The sequence below is a fragment of the Cotesia typhae genome, unplaced genomic scaffold, assembly GCF_013202065.1.
Source record: "Cotesia typhae breed Kobodo isofemale line unplaced genomic scaffold, CoteBio_Ctyphae scaffold_91, whole genome shotgun sequence".
NCBI lineage: Eukaryota > Metazoa > Arthropoda > Insecta > Hymenoptera > Braconidae > Cotesia > Cotesia typhae.
This window is the reverse complement of record NW_027423781.1, coordinates 1,644,995-1,664,746: the sequence shown is the minus strand read 5'-3', so window position 1 is coordinate 1,664,746 and position 19,752 is coordinate 1,644,995. Positions and strand designations below refer to the sequence as shown.

General features: G+C 25.0%; 2 protein-coding genes across 6 annotated transcripts in view; both read right to left on the bottom strand.

Annotated features, from left to right (window-relative positions):
* Shg (DE-cadherin) overlaps positions 1-8,037 on the bottom strand; it is a 15,610-nt gene extending 7,573 nt beyond the window's left edge. The window contains exons 1-4 of one of the 2 annotated variants that reach the window (XM_074258805.1): positions 7,899-8,037; positions 6,470-7,507; positions 963-1,033; positions 191-332 (exon numbers count right to left, since the gene is read on the bottom strand). In XM_074258805.1, the coding sequence (XP_074114906.1) occupies positions 191-332; positions 963-1,033; positions 6,470-6,560 (304 nt within the window). In that variant the 5' untranslated portion in view covers positions 6,561-7,507; positions 7,899-8,037. Of the gene's footprint in view, positions 1-190; positions 333-962; positions 1,034-6,469; positions 7,508-7,898 lie in introns of those variants that run through there. The other variant, XM_074258807.1, reaches the window with a different exon arrangement.
* On the bottom strand, positions 7,895-19,752 carry LOC141537683 (E3 ubiquitin-protein ligase KCMF1). 4 transcript variants are annotated; one of them, XM_074258812.1, is made up of 8 exons: positions 19,211-19,748; positions 17,634-17,801; positions 17,416-17,555; positions 17,120-17,313; positions 15,711-15,909; positions 14,886-15,205; positions 14,007-14,547; positions 7,895-8,102 (listed from the first exon to the last, which is right to left on the bottom strand). In XM_074258812.1, the coding sequence occupies exons 1-8, from the start codon at positions 19,224-19,226 to the stop codon at positions 8,094-8,096; spliced, it is 1,587 nt and encodes a 528-aa protein (XP_074114913.1). In that variant the 5' UTR covers positions 19,227-19,748; the 3' UTR covers positions 7,895-8,093. The 4 variants fall into 4 exon arrangements, with proteins under 4 accessions (XP_074114913.1, XP_074114911.1, XP_074114910.1 ...); XM_074258810.1 differs by lacking the exon at positions 7,895-8,102 and adding an exon at positions 10,191-10,649 and having other exon boundaries at positions 15,711-15,900; positions 19,211-19,752; XM_074258809.1 differs by lacking the exon at positions 7,895-8,102 and adding an exon at positions 10,191-10,649 and having other exon boundaries at positions 19,211-19,751.

The following is a 19,752-nucleotide window of genomic DNA, read 5'->3' as shown; positions in this document are numbered from 1 at the left end:
AAAAAAATAATAATAATAAATAAACAAAAATAAATAAAATTAAAAATTAAAAAAATTATTTTTTTCAGGAGCGTTGTTATAATTATTTTGAGTTAAATAAAATCAAACACGAGCAGCTTGCACGAAAAACAACAACACGTGCGATATTAATTCAAAAGTTTGGTTGTGTTTTGTGAAAAGCGATAATTACCTCCTTCTTCTGGCGGGTCCCGGTCTACTGCGTGGACTTGCACGACCACTGTTCCAGCGGGTTCGTCTTCTTTCACTCTGGGTTTTAAAGAACTCGAACAATCCGAAAATACGGGCTTGTGGTTGTGGTTGTCATCTTTTGTCTGGAAAATAAAGAGAGGTTAGAATTTTTTTTTATTTGTGAATAAATTAATTTATCAGACACTTGATCATTTTTGGATTGTATTTAACATGTATTACTTCCTTCAATTTTTTATGACTTAACCTCAATTGGAACAAACTAATAACAATATTTCTTATCAATAGAGAACTTGCATTAAATTTTTATCAATAAAAATTAAAGAATTATTTATTTGAAGAATATTCTGATAATTTTTTGATTAACAATTTTATTTTAATTATTTAAGAAGACAACATAAACATGGATATAGTTTTAAAACTCTGTAAGATGGCGCTGCGCACCGGATATAATACTACGTCATTGCCGCGCTTAAATTTGAATTTAAAAAATAAGTAAATTTAAAAATTTCCCGGGCAAATAAATTATTTAAATTTTTTCTGTTAATAATTTTGACTTATCTTTTAAAAAACAATAAAATTAATAAATATGCAACTTCTCTATAATAATTATATAAAAAATATTATTATATATTTTTTAATGCTCTCTTGAATTGATAAATTTCCACAATATCTATCCAGAATTTCTTAACAAAAATTCTAAAAATCATCAAATGTCTATTTATAATTAATCATTTTCATTATTTTAGAATTACCATTGAATCGTCGACACTCAAGTATTGCGTGCGGAAATCTGCTTGTCTTGATGGTCGGAAGTGGGCTGCATCTAAAAAAAATGACAAATTTGTAACGAGTACTCGGAATTTAGTCAAATTTGTGGTGATTAATTCTTAGAAGAATGTCTGATAAAGCATGATATGATTGTACGGAGGTATTACGACATCGGTGTGAATCATTGAGAATGAAGAATTACAGAAAATTATAAGTATTTTTATATCAATTTATGGACTGATAAAAATAGCCGTGAATATATTGTAAAGTATTTTTAGTAAAGAATCTTTAATTCTATTACTTGTATCTGTTTGAAATTATTATGTCGCTGAACAGGAAGTTCTTGATGTTAGAGGTCAAATGATTGTGGGTTTTTTTTTCTCAAGAATTTTTTTTCGCGTTAACAAAGAACAAAAATAGTATTTAGAATAAAGATAATTTTACAATTATTATTTAATATTATTATAATAAATCATTTATAAATTTTAAGTCGATAATTATCAGTGTGATTACAAGTTTTAAGAAATTTTTAAATAAAGTCTATGCTTGCCGACAAGATGGCGGCTAATTTAAAATGGAGGATTCAATTGTCGGTAAGGAAGAAATTTTTTTTATTTGAAATTATTATTTCTTCTTTTATTTAAATTTAAATAAATTGTTTATCAAAATTATTATATTTACATTTTTAGTCGGAAGTTAAATGTTTAAATATTTAATTTTAATACGGAATACTATCTAAATATTTATCTTCTTTAATAAATATTCAGGGCAAGTAATATAAGAAGGTATTACGGGTACTCTATTTTTTTTTTTTTATCGCGTAACTGTATCTAAACATGATAATATTATCGATTCGTATGAGCCTTACTTACAATATAAATCTATTGTGAGAAATGTTGCAAAAAAAAATACATTGAAATTATAATTATCTTAAAATTATAAATTATAACAAAAAAACATTTTCAAAAAAATTGCAAGTGTAATTTTAAAAATTTTCTACATGTGAAATTTTTTCAATTAATTTTTTTTTTAATAATTTTTTCAATAAAAAAAAATTCTAAAAATTTTTAGATGTCGACTAACTATATTGTCATTTTAAAAAATTGCATTTTTAATTTTTAAAAATTTCTACAAGTCATTTTTTTTGCAATAATTTATTTGTCGCTAAAATTCTTAAAATTATGAAATATCTGCAAATTAATTTTCATATTTTATTTATAAATTTTTAAATAAACAGAAATGACATTTTTATGCTGCATTGGCACTCAAAATTAAAACATCCATTTTTATCAATCATTATTTATCGTAAAAAGACACTTTAAAAAAATTCTTAACGCGATAAAATTAATAAATTTCACTCGTGAAGATATTATTTAACATGTAAATTAATTTAGAGTGTCAATGCAGCATATAGTGCATTGATTTTAAGCGTCAATGCAAAATTAAAACAACAATTTTATTTATTAAAAAATTATAAATAGAATTAAGTGTCATAGTAATAAGATTAAAAAATGTTAAATTATATTTATAATATTTTAATTAAATTTAAATGACGCATATAGATTGCATTGACGCTCAAAATCAATGCATTTGTCCGATAATATTTTAATGAGTCAAACTTACTAATATTACCGGTTAAAATTTTTTAACACGAGTGTCTTTAAACGCGGCATTAAATTTTTACACTGCGTTGACTCTCAAAGTCAATGCACTCATTTTTTGTCAATACCTCTGGATCTATCCATCCGTTTTTTATAAAATTTTGATATTTATTTCACGTTTCAAAATTATTATTGTTATTATTTATTTTTCTTATTAGAAAAAAATTAATCAAAATTTGATGTGAAATTTAACTTGTAAATATTTTTTATTTTTTCTTATAATTTACTCCGATAATAAAAATAAAAAATATAATTGTTATTATAAAAAAAGCTTTAATTTTTTTTAATTAAAAAATTAAGTCCTGAAAAAATTTAATTAAATTTATTTTTTTAATATTTTAAAGTTAAGAATTTACTTCTGGAAATTTTTTAATTTCAACCAATAATAATAAATTTTATTTATTTATTTGCAAAATATTTTTTTTTTTAATATATATCTCAATATAAATAAAAAATCGATGAATATTATCACATATCCCAACATAAAAAGTAATACACGGCTAAAAATATCTAAAAAAAAAATGAGTAAGAAGTATAAGTAAGAAAATGTTGTAAATTTAAAAAATGTAAGTGGTGATATGTACAAACGGCCCCATTGTATGTGCGTTATGGTATGATACTAGTAAATACTTAACATACATACATATATAATAAAGAAATGAGTAATAGTAAGTGAGTAAGTGTGTGTGGATTTAGTACATTCCCACGGATGAATCACACTCTGACTTCTTACAATATAAACCATACGCTTATATATATATATGTACGATATGAGTACGCGTGTACACGATGAATCGCCGATTGTATGTTATTTCCTGCTCTCCCCTCTAAAAATTTCATTTTCTTTCTATTCATTTAATTCCCATCTTTTATTATTACACACATGGATGTAAGTCTATTGCTAGAGAAGAAAGACCTATACCTACTTTTCTTCCCATTTAATTTATTCACCATTTGTTATATTATTTATATTCATTATTCGTAATTTATAATTACAATCATAACATCAACCTTGATCTTATTTATATCACTGCAATTAGTGTAATAATCGTAGCTTGAATTAATCTTATTAGAGAAGTTATTGTAATTAGATTATTGTACAATTAGTGTCCTAGTTTGATTTATTAGGGCTGACCCTTTACAAATTACATTTTTTTATTTTTAGATTTTAATTGGATTTGTTTTTATAACGCAGATTTTATAAAATTTTGGCTATTCTTTGACTCAGCTGAAAATACCACACTGATACAAGAATTTATTAACTATTAATAATTTAATTTATTTGAATACAATTATTAATTAAATTTTTTTAATTTTAATTAATATTTTTTATTATTCAATAAATATTTATTTAGAAGAAAATTACATTTTTTAATAGTTAATAAAAAATACAAAAATCATCTTTATAAATTATTTGTATTAATTATAATACATTATAAAAATTGCCAAAAAATTGTCAAAAAAAATTTCTATTTTTGCTTTTTATTTTAAATAAATATTTGTTAACAGTTACTTATTTTTTTGGAGGATTTCCAAGATTAAATTAAAAAATGAGCTAAATCGGTCAATTAGTTTACAAATTAAAGAAATTATAAATTTTTTTAAATTATTAATTACAGCGAACAATTTTAATTTTTACTGTCTCTCCCTTCAATAGCTCTCGAACAAGATAACTTATTAAACTGCTGTAAATTTTATCTGAAAGCTAATTAAATAAGCTTTAATTTGCATAGCTATAGATTTTGCTAGATCAATAAGTTTTAAAATTAAAGCAATTTAAAAGTTTCAAAATTTTATAAAATTGTGAGTTTTATTGAAAAAAATTAAAAATTAAATTATACAAATTTATTTATGTATTTTCTCAATTGCTTTAGTGTTGTCATTTAATTTTAATAAAAAAAAATCTAATTTAATTACAGCTGCCGAATGACATCTTTCTTTTTTTTAATTTTAATTATAGTAAAATATTTGATAAAATTCATTTGAAAAATTTTAATTGATCATTATCCTCGTAAATTAAAGCTAATTACTAGCTTGTAACAATACCTACATATTTTTATCAGATACTTTTAATTAACGCTATAATTATTTTTAGATAAAGATTTATAAAATGTTTATGGTATCGTTAACAATTAATTATCTTAGAGATTAAATACCAAATACAAACAAGTACTTTGTTGTGAATGACAATAGAAAGTTTTGGTTATTAAATATTATTATTTTAATTCATTTCATATTCTTCCAATTAATTTAAATAGTTGTGTAATAGTTCATTGCCTCTTTGAATTAATTTTAGATAAAAAAAACTTTTATAGTTTTAAATATGTCTTATGAGTTTTAAATAAAAAATGATTAAAAAAAATTGTAATTTTTTTTTTTAATAAAATTTCCAGAAGTAAATTCTTAACTTTAAAATATCAAAAAAATAAATTTAATTAAATTTTTTCAGGACTTAATTTTTTAATTAAAAAAAATTAAAGCTTTTTTTATAATAACAATTATATTTTTTATTTTTATTATCGGAGTAAATTATAAGAAAAAATAAAAAATATTTACAAGTTAAATTTCACATCAAATTTTGATTAATTTTTTTCTAATAAGAAAAATAAATAATAACAATAATAATTTTGAAACGTGAAATAAATATCAAAATTTTATAAAAATCGGATGGATAGATCCAGAGGTATTGACAAAAAATGAGTGCATTGACTTTGAGAGTCAACGCAGTGTAAAAATTTAATGCCTCGTTTAAAAACACTCGTGTTAAAAAATTTTAACCGGTAATATTAGTAAGTTTGACTCATTAAAATATTATCGGACAAATGCATTGATTTTGAGCGTCAATGCAATCTATATGCGTCATTTAAATTTAATTAAAAAATTATAAATATAATTTAACATTTTTTAATCTTATTACTATGACACTTAATTCTATTTATAATTTTTTAATAAATAAAATTGTTGTTTTAATTTTGCATTGACGCTTAAAATCAATGCACTATGTGCTGCATTGACACTCTAAATTAATTTACATGTTAAATAATATCTTCACGAGTGAAATTTATTAATTTTATCGCGTTAAGAATTTTTTTAAAGTGTCTTTTTACGATAAATAATGATTGACAAAAATGGATGTTTTAATTTTGAGTGCCAATGCAGCATAAAAATGTCATTTCTGTTTAGTTAAAAATTTATAAATAAAATATGAAAATTAATTTGCAGATATTTCATAATTTTAAAAATTTTAGCGACAAATAAATTATTGCAAAAAAAATGACTTGTAGAAATTTTTAAAAATTAAAAATGCAATTTTTTAAAATGACAATAAAGTTAGCCGACATCTAAAAATTTTTAGAATTTTTTTTATTGAAAAAATTATTAAAAAAAAATTAATTTAAAAAATTTCACATGTAGAAAATTTTAAAATGTTGTTTTTTTTTAAATAATTTTTTAACCAATTTGTTTAAAAAAAATTTTCAACTAACTGCTAACTTTATCATCATGACGAAATTTTTATTATTATACTTTTATTATAATAATAATAATGACAATAATAATAATAAAAATTTCATTCAAAAAAAAATTAGCAATGCCCTCAAATTTAAAATGTAAAAATAATTCATAAGCCGCTCCAATATTATACTTTAAAATCTCAAGCTTATAAATTTCCCATAACTCAAAAAGTTCTTAAGAACATTAAATTTTCCACATTCTCCATTTACAATACCTCAACACACCTATTCTCCTCCATACCTACATAAATATACCTCTCTAAAGGCAAATACACAGAGATATCTACCTGAAGAAAGATAAAAATACAGTAAACTCACCTAAAGTTCCGCAGAGTAATCCCAGCACTATGCTCCCTATGACAACTCCCCGTGTCCCGGTACATTTCCAGCTCTCAATTTTTCTCCCCATCTCAAGTCCTCTCAAAACATAAAACTAAACCCAAGCTCCAAATTATCTGCTTGTAATTTATAAAAAAAAAACTCAAAAATTACAAAACTTCACTGCACTAAAATTCACAAAACCTCCATCAAAAATCTTGCACATGTTTAATCTCTAAATCACAGATTTATCTTAAAAAATATTCCGCCAATATTTGAAGCTCCAGCCATTTATAAAAAATTCAATAATGAAAATTAAAAACTAATAATAATAAATCAAAACCACTTGTTAAATATTTTACACACCCAACTGTCACTTTGGAATTCTTGAAACTTTTTTTTTTAATTTTTTTAAAAATTAAATTAAATTAATTTTGTAAATTTTAATAAAAAAAAAAAAAAAAAATTATTTATAAAAAAATAATTTGTCAATAATCTGACTCATCAATAAAACCTGAATGAGTCTTTGAACGTTCTCAATCTCACTCCAACATAAATTTACAACACATCACTTACATTTATATATATATTTAATTTAATATATATTCCGCGAATATGTGACTATAGAACACGCGACGCCAATCGAATGACGCGAGACACGGATCCGAGTATGACAACGGACAACGACGGCCGACGACGCCCGTTAAAGAAAAACTAAAACAAAAACTTGTGATGGCTGTCTTGCTTTTAAAACTTAAATCTCCACTCGTCACTTATCACTGTTTAATTTTTTTAATCCAGCGGGCAGCAATAGTAAGGAGTAGTAGTCATACTCTCTGTATGACAATGATGATGATGATGATGATGATGATGATACTGACTACAAGTACTACAACTGGTCGGCGCTCTGCTTACTGTACTTGCTGGTTGGCATGGTACACATAATGGAGACAAAGATGGAGGAATGCTGGTGGTTGGAGAGAGGGAGAATGACTGTGTGTGCTTGTAGTATACTATACTGTGTTGACTGTTGAATGCCTGGAAGAAAAAACAGTGATTAATTTTTTTTTCCCACCCCTACAAATAAATTTTTGAGCGGATGACTCATGGGGGTAATGGCTCGGGGACCAGAGAAAGGTGACTGGTAACTGCTACAGGTAATTCTTGGAGGTTCTGCGCAGGCGCAGATTTAATTTCTGATTAATGCGCATGCGCAGTTTTAATTTCTGACTAATACGCATGCGCAGATATTTAGCGGGAGATTTTAAAATTTTAAATTTTGTGCCTCGTAAATAAGAATCAATTTTGCGAATAATTAATTTAAAATTTTTTTTTAACAAATAAATTATAGAAAAAAAAAAAAAAATAAAGACAAAATATTGACATCTAGAAAATTAAACAAATAAATAAAAAAGTAGTATACAATTACCAGGTTATAATATATTTTCGAGTGAACTTTACATATTTATAATAACAATTATAATTATACGAGTGTTTAAAACTCGAAATAATCACTGTAGATCATTTAATAATAACTTGGTGTTGTTGTTGAAGTTGTTGTTATCGTAAATAACAAATTTGACTATAATTGTTCCATATTACTTCATTATTTTTTCCAGCTCCCTTATTTCAGCTGAAAAATAAAAAAAATTTTATGAGTTATTATTTAAACTTAAAAAAAATAAAAAATAAAATATTAGCTTACAAACAAATCTAATAAAAAAATGACAACGCTGTCGATATTTATTTTTTAAAATTCATCAATTTATTTTGTTATTTTTAAATATAATAATAATATAATAATTATTATATTAGTAACAACGTTACCGACTTATTATTAGCAATTAATCATTCACACGTCTATAAATACTTATGAGATTAGTGTAACAAAAGAAAATTAATAAATAGCGCGTAAAATCAATCAAAAAAAAAAAAAAAGAAAAAAAATAAGATATATTATTTATAAATATGTTTAGATTTATATTTTTAATCTTTATTATTTTTAATCGATTATTTATTAAATTTACCAAGTTAAATAATTGTCGCATAAAGCTTTCCTCAATTCAAGACACTGGATTAATCATGACATCACTGAGATATTATATATATACTTATTTTTTTTTTTTATAATTATAAATTTTATAAAGTTATAAAACACACACATTTTATTCAGTTATAATTGAACAATTTATACCAGCAGTAGTTTTTTTTTTTTTTTTTTTTTTTTTTTGTAAACTTAAACACACCGACGTCTATTTAATTAATCCAGTTAATCACCAAATTAATTAGCTAGTCTATTATTAATTTAATTACCTATATTTTATTTACATTTATTATTATCATAAAGATAACAAAACAAAACATCTATGTATGTCCTACTTAATCAATTATAATTATATAATAATTAACTATTGTTCTTATAATTATAATTAACATTATAATTTATTAAAACTAGTGTTTTTTTTTGTTGTTTAAATCTCCATTATTTCTAAATGCAACTTTATAATTTGCAGACTTTTTTTCTATTTTTTTTTTCTGTTTTTAGTTAGTTATTTATTCATGCAGATGCAAATTACAATAATGATAAATATAATAATAATAATATAACTAGGTTTTAATTTAAAAAACATATTAAAATTTTATAAAAATCGGATGGATAGATCAAGAGATATTAATTAAAAAAAATTACATTTATTTTGAGTGTCAATGCATTTTCTAATAATTATTTGTCGTAAAAAGACACTGTTAAAAATTTTTAACACGATAAAATTAATAAATTTCTTATTTAACATTCAAATTGATTTGAAGTGTCAATGCAACACGCGCTGCATTGATTTTAAGCGTCAATGTAAATTTAAAACGTCAATTTCATTTATTAAAAAAATTGTAAATAACATTAAATGTCATAGTAATAAGATTAAAAAATGTTAAATTATATTTATAATTTTTTAATCAGATTGAAATGACTTATACAAATTACATTGACGCTTCAAATTAATGTATTTCTCTGACAATATTTTAATGAGTCAAATTTACTAATATTACCGGTTAAAAATTTTTACTACTACTGTTTTTGAACGAGGCATAAAATTTTTTGACTCTCAAAGTCAATGCACTCATTTTTTGTCATTATTTCTAGATCTTTTCACTCAATTTTTATAAAATTTTGACATGTTTTTAAAATGTTTTTAAAATCAAAATATACTAATAATAATAATAATAATAATAATAATAATAATAATAATAAATATTTACATAAAAAAGACGTCGGTGTAATAATTAATAAAAAAATTATTATAATCAGTATCAGTACTCATAAAAAAATCACATACTAATGCTAAAGACATATAATTTTTTTTTCAGTATCTAATCATTGATACAAAAACAAAAATCAATATTAATTAAATGATTTTTAAATTTCACAAATAAATAAAAAAAAATTGATGTCTTTAAAACACTAGTACAAAGATAAATATTTAATAAAGTATATATATTCTCAGTGAGTGTCTACGTATTTTTCCTAATTGCATAGATAATTTTATAATAATTTAAAATTATATGGAGCAATTAACTCGGGTTAACTTATCAATATATATATATATATATATATATATATATATATATATATATATATATATATATATATATATATATATATATATATATATATAATAATAATAATAATAATAATAATAATAATCATAATAATTAACAACAATGATGAAGTGTTCTAAACAGCGCTAGGACTAGTGCTAAGGATAAAAGTTTGTTTAATTATTGAATGGATAAATTTTTAAAAAATTTTCCTTTATGGGCCGACACTCAATGAAGAAGAAATAAAAATAAAAATGAAAAATAATGAAGAAAGAAAAACAGTGTATAATATAAATGAATAAAGCGTTAATTATTTGTTGTTTAGATAATTATTAGTAGATAATTATTCTAGACGTTAGTGGGGTGGCGGGGGTTCCGTTGACTGGTTCCGCCCGTCGACGGACCGGACGGGTTTTCGCCGAGAAGAGTTTGTCACATTGACGGAGTTAACGCCGCTGGTAACGTTAACGCCTCGAGTGGTTAAGTATGGCGGCTGTGAGCCGGCGATTGTTGTCGAGGACTCTCGGATTGTTCCGGTTCCCGTGTTACGGGTTGGCGGTAATGGCGGCAGTGGTTGCTGCAGTACCTGGTTAGGTCATGGGTGTTATATTTTATGTTTACATTTATAATAATTATTAATTATTAATAATAGTAATGTATATTAATTTAACAAAATTAATTAAGGTAGAAGCACCAATTATTAACACGGGTCAAATTATTGAGACCCTATTTAAAGATTTATTTAATTATCTAGGGTGTTAATAACAATCGTAGATTTTTTATGCAATTTTTAGAATTAAAATAATTATTAAAAAATTAATTGTTGGATTAAATGGAAAATATTTGTTGATGAAAGAAAAAATGTTAGCTCAAGTTTGTTGAAACAACTCTTCAGTGTCTGATTCATAACATATTTTGGTTAAACAACTACTATTTTAAAACCCTCTTTATTAATTATTTTTCTCATCTATTCACATTAAATTTTGTTTGTTTATAAATAAAATAAATATCGAACAATCGACAATATTATACAATATTTACAATCTATTTAATGGTTATTCATTTTAAAATAATGGCTCTCAATAATTGGTAGACAAAATATATATATATATTAGGGTGGGTCAAAAAAATCGAATAATTTATTTTTGATTTTATACTCTGAAAAATAGGTTCGTAGACACCTAAAAAGAATTCTCTCCAAGTATAAGCTCTTAATTATAACGGGAAGGTCCTCCGCTTTGCGGGTTTCTATTTTTTTCGAATAATCAGATAAAAAAATTTATATCTCGCTTCCAACTGCTTGGAAAAATATTCCGTGGCATAGATTTTGTGAGAAATTGAATGCTTTACAAAAAAGGTCTCTTATGACTTTTTCAAAAACTCAACCGATTAAAAGATATTCATAGTTGAAGTTTGGCTATTTTAAGGAAAATATTCGTTTTTATTATGAATTTTATAAGTCGATGAAAAAAATTATTTCGGATTGCGGAACTCATGATTTTGTAGGAAATTTACTGCTCTACAAAAATGGTCTCTTATGATTTTTGATTAAGTGAAGCCGTTACGAGATATTCATCGTCAAACATTAACGAATATCAATATTTCCAGTTTTTGATCAATAATTCGATAAATTTTAATTTAAACTATGAGTTTCAGGAAAATTTACATAAATTTGAGTTTCGATCGATAAAGAAATGTTATAATAAGTTAGATAAAGAATTATTGGAATTATCATTGATTTTCCTTGGAGAAATGCCTCAAGAAAAGATTTCTTTCAAACGTCCTGGTGCTGTTCATCATGCTAGATGGATGGCTAAGGCCATTTATAGTTTGAAAATGTATCTATTCAGAGATGAATTCAAACTCTCTCAGAAAGAATTGCATGGTCTTCGTCATTTCTGTATTTTTATAGTCACATTGTATTTAAAAGCTTGGTTTTCATCAACTTCTGCAACAACTGCTGCTTATCATGACTTGCAGTTTATGAAAAATTTATTGGAGTACAAACATATCAATCCTTTGATTTCTTCAGCTACGTGTGAAAAAATGATTTCGCACTTATGGTATTTGAGCGATGAACTTGCCATTTTATCACTGTTTGACGATGGCGTTCCATTAGAAGTAAAAAAACGTATTGTTGAAGCTGTTAATACTCGTGAAGGTACAGATTCTAAAGCTAAAAGATTTGTAATTGCTAAAAAGATTTGAATTCATTGGCGCAGAGAATTCTGAGTGACTTTGTGTCTAAAAAGTCATTAATTCTTTTCAAAATCTTCGATCTACCGTATGACTTTCTTGATGTCGATGTTGAATTATGGCCTACTAATGAGAGTTATCTCGAAAATAAAGAATACTTTCAACAACTAAAAGTTGTCAATGATTCAGCAGAGCGAGCTGTTGCATTAGTCAGTGAATATAATCAATGCTTGACAAAAATGAAGAACAATTCCAGTACTTATTGCAAGTTGTCAAAGAACATCAAAAAACATTCCCAAATTGTAATAAAAGAAATTATTTATAGTAATAGCGTACTGTTATGTTAAAAATATAGACAATTATATTGCAATTGATAATTCAATAAAAAATTTATCTATAAAAAAGTTAAATACTGGTTGTTTCTCACTTGATTCAATACTTTTCATATTAAATTTGACAAAGAAATATGTCATTCACTTCAAATTAAACTAATCATTGGCTATATGTCGAAAAAAATGCTCTAATTTCTTGTTTTAATGCAATCAAACAAGCTCAAGACTGAAAACAATATTAAAAAAATTGTTTATAACATTTCTTTATCGATCGAAACTCAAATTTATGTAAATTTTCCTGAAACTCATAATTTAAATTAAAATTTATCGAATTATTGATCAAAAACTGGAAATATTGATATTCGTTAATGTTTGACGATGAATATCTCGTAACGGCTTCACTTAATCAAAAAATCATAAGAGACCATTTTTGTAGAGCAGTAAATTTCCTACAAAATCATGAGTTCCGCAATCCGAAATAATTTTTTTCATCGACTTATAAAATTCATAATAAAAACGAATATTTTCCTTAAAATAGCCAAACTTCAACTATGAATATCTTTTAATCGGTTGAGTTTTTGAAAAAGTCATAAGAGACCTTTTTTGTAAAGCATTCAATTTCTCACAAAATCTATGCCACGGAATATTTTTCCAAGCAGTTGGAAGCGAGATATAAATTTTTTTATCTGATTATTCGAAAAAAATAGAAACCCGCAAAGCGGAGGACCTTCCCGTTATAATTAAGAGCTTATACTTGGAGAGAATTCTTTTTAGGTGTCTACGAACCTATTTTTCAGAGTATAAAGTCAAAAATAAATTATTCGATTTTTTTGACCCACCCTAATATATATGTTCAGTAAGATCTGTTATTGACAGGTGAGGTTTAAACAGCGCCTTTAACTTAACTTTTTAGACCCCAACAAAATCCGTCAGCAAGCTTTAAAGCAACTTAAAATACACAACATTTTATTTTATTAAATATTCTCTTAATTATTGCTATCACTAATTAAAACTTTATCTTTTTATTTTTATTTAATAAATTTATTTTTAAAATCTTTATGAATTATTTTAATGATAAATAATAAATTAATATTCATTTAATATATTTGAATATATTGTATGGGTGTAAATAATTACCGCAGGTACCTGTCACTAATTCGATCAGCTGATTGTTGTCAGGCTGTCAATAATTGTTTTTTCGTCCGGTCGATTGACTTTATCAATATAAATAAATAATTAAATTAGATAAATTACTACAAAAAAAGCTTGAATTTTCTATTGAAAAAATTAATTAATAGAACCATATTAATTCTTAATATGGAACAAAAGATTGTAATCCTAGTCAGGATTTTTACATTGTCAATAATTGGCGCTTTTACCTTAATTTTTGTAAATTAATAAAAAAAAAAACTTACCAACGGCGGAGGAGGTAAGACGCTGTGCATAATTGTCTGAATATTAGCTGATGGATGTCCAGCTTGAGTTTGCAAGTTGGTAGCGAGGCTGCTGGTAGCAGTGGTATGCGTATTCGAGGCTACTGTATACTGGGATTGTGTTTGTGGTGAAGCTTGTCCAGGTGGCGCTGAAGTAACAGGTTCCTGGGGTTCCCTGGGAGTTTCTGGCACAGATGGCGGTGAATGACAAGACTGGTTCTCTTCGAGAGATTTGTCATCCTTGTCCTTGTCTTTGTCTTTGTCTTTATTACTATCAGCAGAGTCACTTAAGGTTGTTGTGCAAGTTTCTTCACTCGTTGTCGGAGTTCTCAGCAACTTTTTTAGCGCTTCTAATGCCGTCTGTGACTCTAACTCCAGCTGCTGTTTTTCTAATTGTTCTGTTAATTCGACTACCGTGTGACTGAGAGTTCCAAGTACTATTTCACGCACAAATAAACTACGATTTGCATTATCACGTTCTATGTTCTGAAGTTGGGTTTCTGATAAGCTTGTTGTAATGCATCTGAAAAATAAAATTTTAAATTAATCATTTTTTTTAGAGAAGAAATTTTGTTACATTGATTTTGTAATAAAATTACATAAATTAAATTAAATTTTATAACTTAACATAACCACAAAACTAATAAAAGCTGCCAATAAAAATTGACTAATCATTATAATTACTCTTGGCAGCTAATTAATTTTATTTATAAATAAAAAAATAAATAAACCAAGGCTATCATAACTATTAATACCTTCAATCATGCCACCGTAAAATACTACGATTGAAGATATACCCAGCAATCAATAAATAAATAAATTGAATAAAAAAAAAAAAAAAAAAAAAAAAAAAAAAATTACCTAGGCAACAAAAACATAGAGTTTTGTGAATTGGCAGACGATCCGCTGGACGGGTTAACATTACTCGTATTGTTATTGCTCGATGAACTGTTAGCAACGACACCTGCCATTGTCGAGTGATGATGGTTCCCACCAGTACTACCAGCAGTACCAGCACTGCTACCGCTACCACTACCACTGCCGCTAGTGCTGCCAATAGCGCTGCTACTGGCTCCACTTCCACCTGCGGCACTTCCAGTTCCGCTTGTTCCACCACTGACAGAACCAATCGCCTGCGGTTGTCTTCTCGGCAGCCGCTCCAACTGATGTCTCGTAGCAGTCTAATTAATTAATTAATTTATAATATAATTTTAAGAAAAAAGTAGCATATTTTTTAATTTTATTGTTTTTTAAAAGTTTAATTAAAGTTATTAACAAAAAATAATAGAAAAATATTTAAACAATTTATTTGGGCGGGAAATTTTTAAATTTACTTATTTTTTTAATTCAAATTTAAGCGCGGCAGTGACGTAATATTATTTCCGGTGCGCAACGCCATCTTACAGAAAGTTTTAAAACTATATCTATGTTTATGTTGTCTTCTTAATTAAATAAATAAAATAATTAATTTAAAAAATAAAATTATTAATCAAAAAATTATCAAAATAATTCTTCAATTTATATATTAATTTTTATTGATAAAAATTTAATGCAAGTTCTCTATTAAGAAGAAATGTTTTTATTAGTTTGTTCCAATTGAGGTTAAGTCAGTAAAAGTAAAAGAACTGTATTGTCTTCAATGCAATTTTTTTCTTTTTAAATTATAATTTATTAAAAAATTCTTACTCTGACTTGTTGCCGTTCCAACTGCAGTTGCATCTGCAACTGTTGTAATTGTGTAGTCTGGCCAGTGCTGGCTCCAGTACGACGCACTCCAGATAACTGTGACAATAATTCGGCAATCGGGTCTATACTGTCACGGCTGCTAGGACTCAGTCCTCCGGATGAACTGAAAAGCATGTTGGACCTGAAGGTCCTGTCGTCACTAAACAGTTATAAGATAGAACGAAAAAAAAATAGTAATACTTAAAATTTTCACCAATAAATCCCTTTTTAATTTTTAGATTAGATATTTTTAATGGAATTTATGAGGTAGACTGCTGTTTTTGTTTTTTTTTTTATTAATTTACAAAAATTAAGGTAAAAGCGCCAATTATTGACAATGTAAAAATCCTGACTAGGATTACAATCTTTTGTTCCATATTTAGAATTAATATGGTTCTATTAATTAATTTTTTCAATAGAAAATTCAAGCTTTTTTTGTAGTAATTTATCTAATTTAATTATTTATTTATATTGATAAAGTCAATCGACCGGACGAAAAAACAATTATTGACAGCCTGACAACAATCAGCTGATCGAATTAGTGACAGGTACCTGCGGTAATTATTTACACCCATACAATATATTCAAATATATTAAATGAATATTAATTTATTATTTATCATTAAAATAATTCATAAAGATTTTAAAAATAAATTTATTAAATAAAAATAAAACGATAAAGTTTTAATTAGTGATAGCAATAATTAAGAGAATATTTAATAAAATAAAATGTTGTGTATTTTAAGTTGCTTTAAAGCTTGCTGACGGATTTTGTTGGGGTCTAAAAAGTTAAGTTAAAGGCGCTGTTTAAACCTCACCTGTCAATAACAGATCTTACTGAACATATATATATATATATATTTTGTCTACCAATTATTGAGAGCCATTATTTTAAAATGAATAACCATTAAATAGATTGTAAATATTGTATAATATTGTCGATTGTTCGATATTTATTTTATTTATAAACAAACAAAATTTAATGTGAATAGATGAGAAAAATAATTAAAAAAGAGGGTTTTAAAATAGTAGTTGTTTAACCAAAATATGTTATGAATCAGACACTGAAGAGTTGTTTCAACAAACTTGAGCTAACATTTTTTCTTTCATCAACAAATATTTTCCATTTAATCCAACAATTAATTTTTTAATAATTATTTTAATTCTAAAAATTGCATAAAAAATCTACGATTGTTATTAACACCCTAGATAATTAAATAAATCTTTAAATAGGGTCTCAATAATTTGACCCGTGTTAATAATTGGTGCTTCTATCTTAACTAATGAACTCTTTATAAAAATGTAATAAAAACAGCAGTCTTAAGTGAAAATGATTGAACATGATCACAATTAATAAGCCTTGTTAATACCGTCTAGTTCGCTGACCACCAACACCACGAGAAGAGTGTGGTATTCGTCGAGGACCGTGCCGAGATGTCGGCTCGTCGAGGAAAGATATCAAATCTCTAGGTCCGCTGCGATGCTCCGCAGTCAAGTGATTCGCAAAGTCATCTGTCACGTGGTTCGGATCACCACCCGGTAGTGATGCACACACCGGACACACCTGTAATTCAGTTCAATTAAATTGAGAAGTTAAAAATATATCAAAAATTGATGTTTTTTCTTTTAATAATACAGATTAACTTCACAGAAATTAAATACTGACCACTTCAAATGTAGTGTCCGGATGATCAGATGTTACATGTTCCTGTAATGTTGCTTCGGTGAACCCCATTCTGGTACAGTAGGGACAAGTCAGCGACTGAGGTTGCTCGACACTTACACCTTCGCCGCCGTAATAAAGTTCTGTAATTAATAAAAGAAAAAAAATTTTAATTTATTCGAAGAACAATTCTTTGAACAAGTTTAATGCTAGATAATTACCAAAATCAGTTCTTGTTAGTATACATTGCATTGGGTGATCTGGTAAGTGTCGCGTTGTTGTCGCTCCAGCTTCATAGCAGCTAGCACATAAATCATAATCGTAGCACACTAGGCACTTGTATCTGCGACCCCGAAAGTTTCCTTTTAAACAGGAGTCGCAACTTACTCCTGAAAAATATTATTAATTATTAATAAATAGTAGTTAAGAATAAATTATAAATAATTAATTAATGATTTATTTTAATTAACATTTAATTATTTTGTTAATTAATCAATCTTTAATAAAATTTTCACTAATTAATATTTATTTATTTAGAATAATATTAATTTATAAAAATAAATTAAAAATTATTAAATTATCCATCAAAATTTTTTAATTTAAAAAAATCAAGACTAAATTTTGTTAATTTTTTAATTAATTATTTTTTTTATTTTTTTACAAGAAAAAAATTTCATAATTTTTTTTTAATAATTTTCTTATGCCAAAAATTAAAAAAAAACAAGAAAATTTTAAAATTAGTATTTTTTTTAATTATAAAATTATTTAAAAATTTTTGAGAACTAAAAAATTGATTTTTTAATTATAAATTATAAAAAAAATAATTTTTGAATATAAAGTTTAAAAAAAAAAAAATTTTTTTTTTAATTTCTTAAAAAACAAACCAAGTCTAGAAAATTATTATAAAAAATTGCATATATAATTTTTTAAAGCTTCTCAAAACGAAATTTTTTAAACAAGTTTTTTTAAAAAATTTCTAAAAATCTTAAAGTTAAATTTTAACAATTTCACATTTTAATTCTAAAATTAAATAAATAATAAAAACTAATCCATCCATAAAAAAATTGCTTAATTTTCCAAACCTCCACATAAAAACTTATCTTCTAACTTTCCTTAACAAAAAAACACCCGAAAATTTCTCAACACCAACAATAAAAAACTGATCCAACTAAATATAAGCAAGTAACATCACCACCATTTAAATTCCTCGCTCCCAATCAGACATAACCACAAAAAAGCCTCCATTTAATTTACAAACAACCAAACAATAAATCCCAGAAATATAAATAAAGTCTATAAATATCATAAGGACGTTTATAAAGAAAATCAATTGTCTCTTAGCTTCAGAACCTCATTATCATATAATTATATTTTTCCTTTCCAAACTTAAAATCCCCACGACTAAAAATTATGCAATTTTTCACTCCATAATTAAAGAAGATTTCAAAATTATTTCTTCTTTTTCTTCTTTTTTTTTTTTTTTTTTTTTTTTTTTTTTCAAATGTCAAAGTTTAATTTATTTATAATTTTTTTTTTTTCATTAAAAAAATCAGCTATCTTCTAACCAACCTGAAATATTTTAAATAATTTATTAGAATTTTTTTTTATTAAAAAAATTTTTTTTTTTTTTTGAGGATTTCTGAAAAAATTGAAAATTGAGAATTTTAATAAGTATTGATAGATAAAAAATTTTTCATGTATATATGTATATGTCTGTGGATATATATGTATATATATACATATATATATGTAATAATAGATTAATACATATATATATATAAGTAAATTAGGTACATACCTTCATGTCGACTCATTATTTTTCGTGTGTAATATCACATACAATATAAATGCGTAAACTTGGGTCACTTGAATATTTATTTAAAAAAAAAAAAAAAAACCTTCACTAGCTATCAATAAAAAAAAATAATAATAATAAAAAAAAAATTAATTTTTTATTTGTAAAATAATTAATATTATTATTATTATTATTGTAAATTTAAATTGATAATTTGAAAAATTATTTTTTTTTATTGTTATTATTATGATTATTGGAGTAAAAATTAATATTAATAAATAAATATTGAGAATGTAAAATTAACACAGTATATTTGCATTAGCAGTGGGATCACCAATGTCGAGTAGCTGGCTTAGTTGGGATGATTGGCGATTGATTATTTATAGACGAGCGAGCGGTGGGTGACAAATAAACTTGTTACACAAAATTTAGGAGTAAAGTGACATTTAGAATTTTATTAACCGAACTAAATAAATTTTTCTACATGAACATGTAATGAGAATAAATTCGCTCGAGATAAAAACCTAACCCAACTAGGCTAATAT

Coding starts and splice junctions, on each gene's coding strand:
- LOC141537683 (XM_074258809.1), bottom strand. Junction 14,548..14,885: donor TCTATGTTTTTGTTGCCTAG/GTAATTTTTTTT, acceptor TTTATTTTTCAG/ATGCATTACAACAAGCTTAT. Junction 10,650..14,006: donor TCTTACCTCCTCCGCCGTTG/GTAAGTTTTTTT, acceptor TGACCTAACCAG/GTACTGCAGCAACCACTGCC.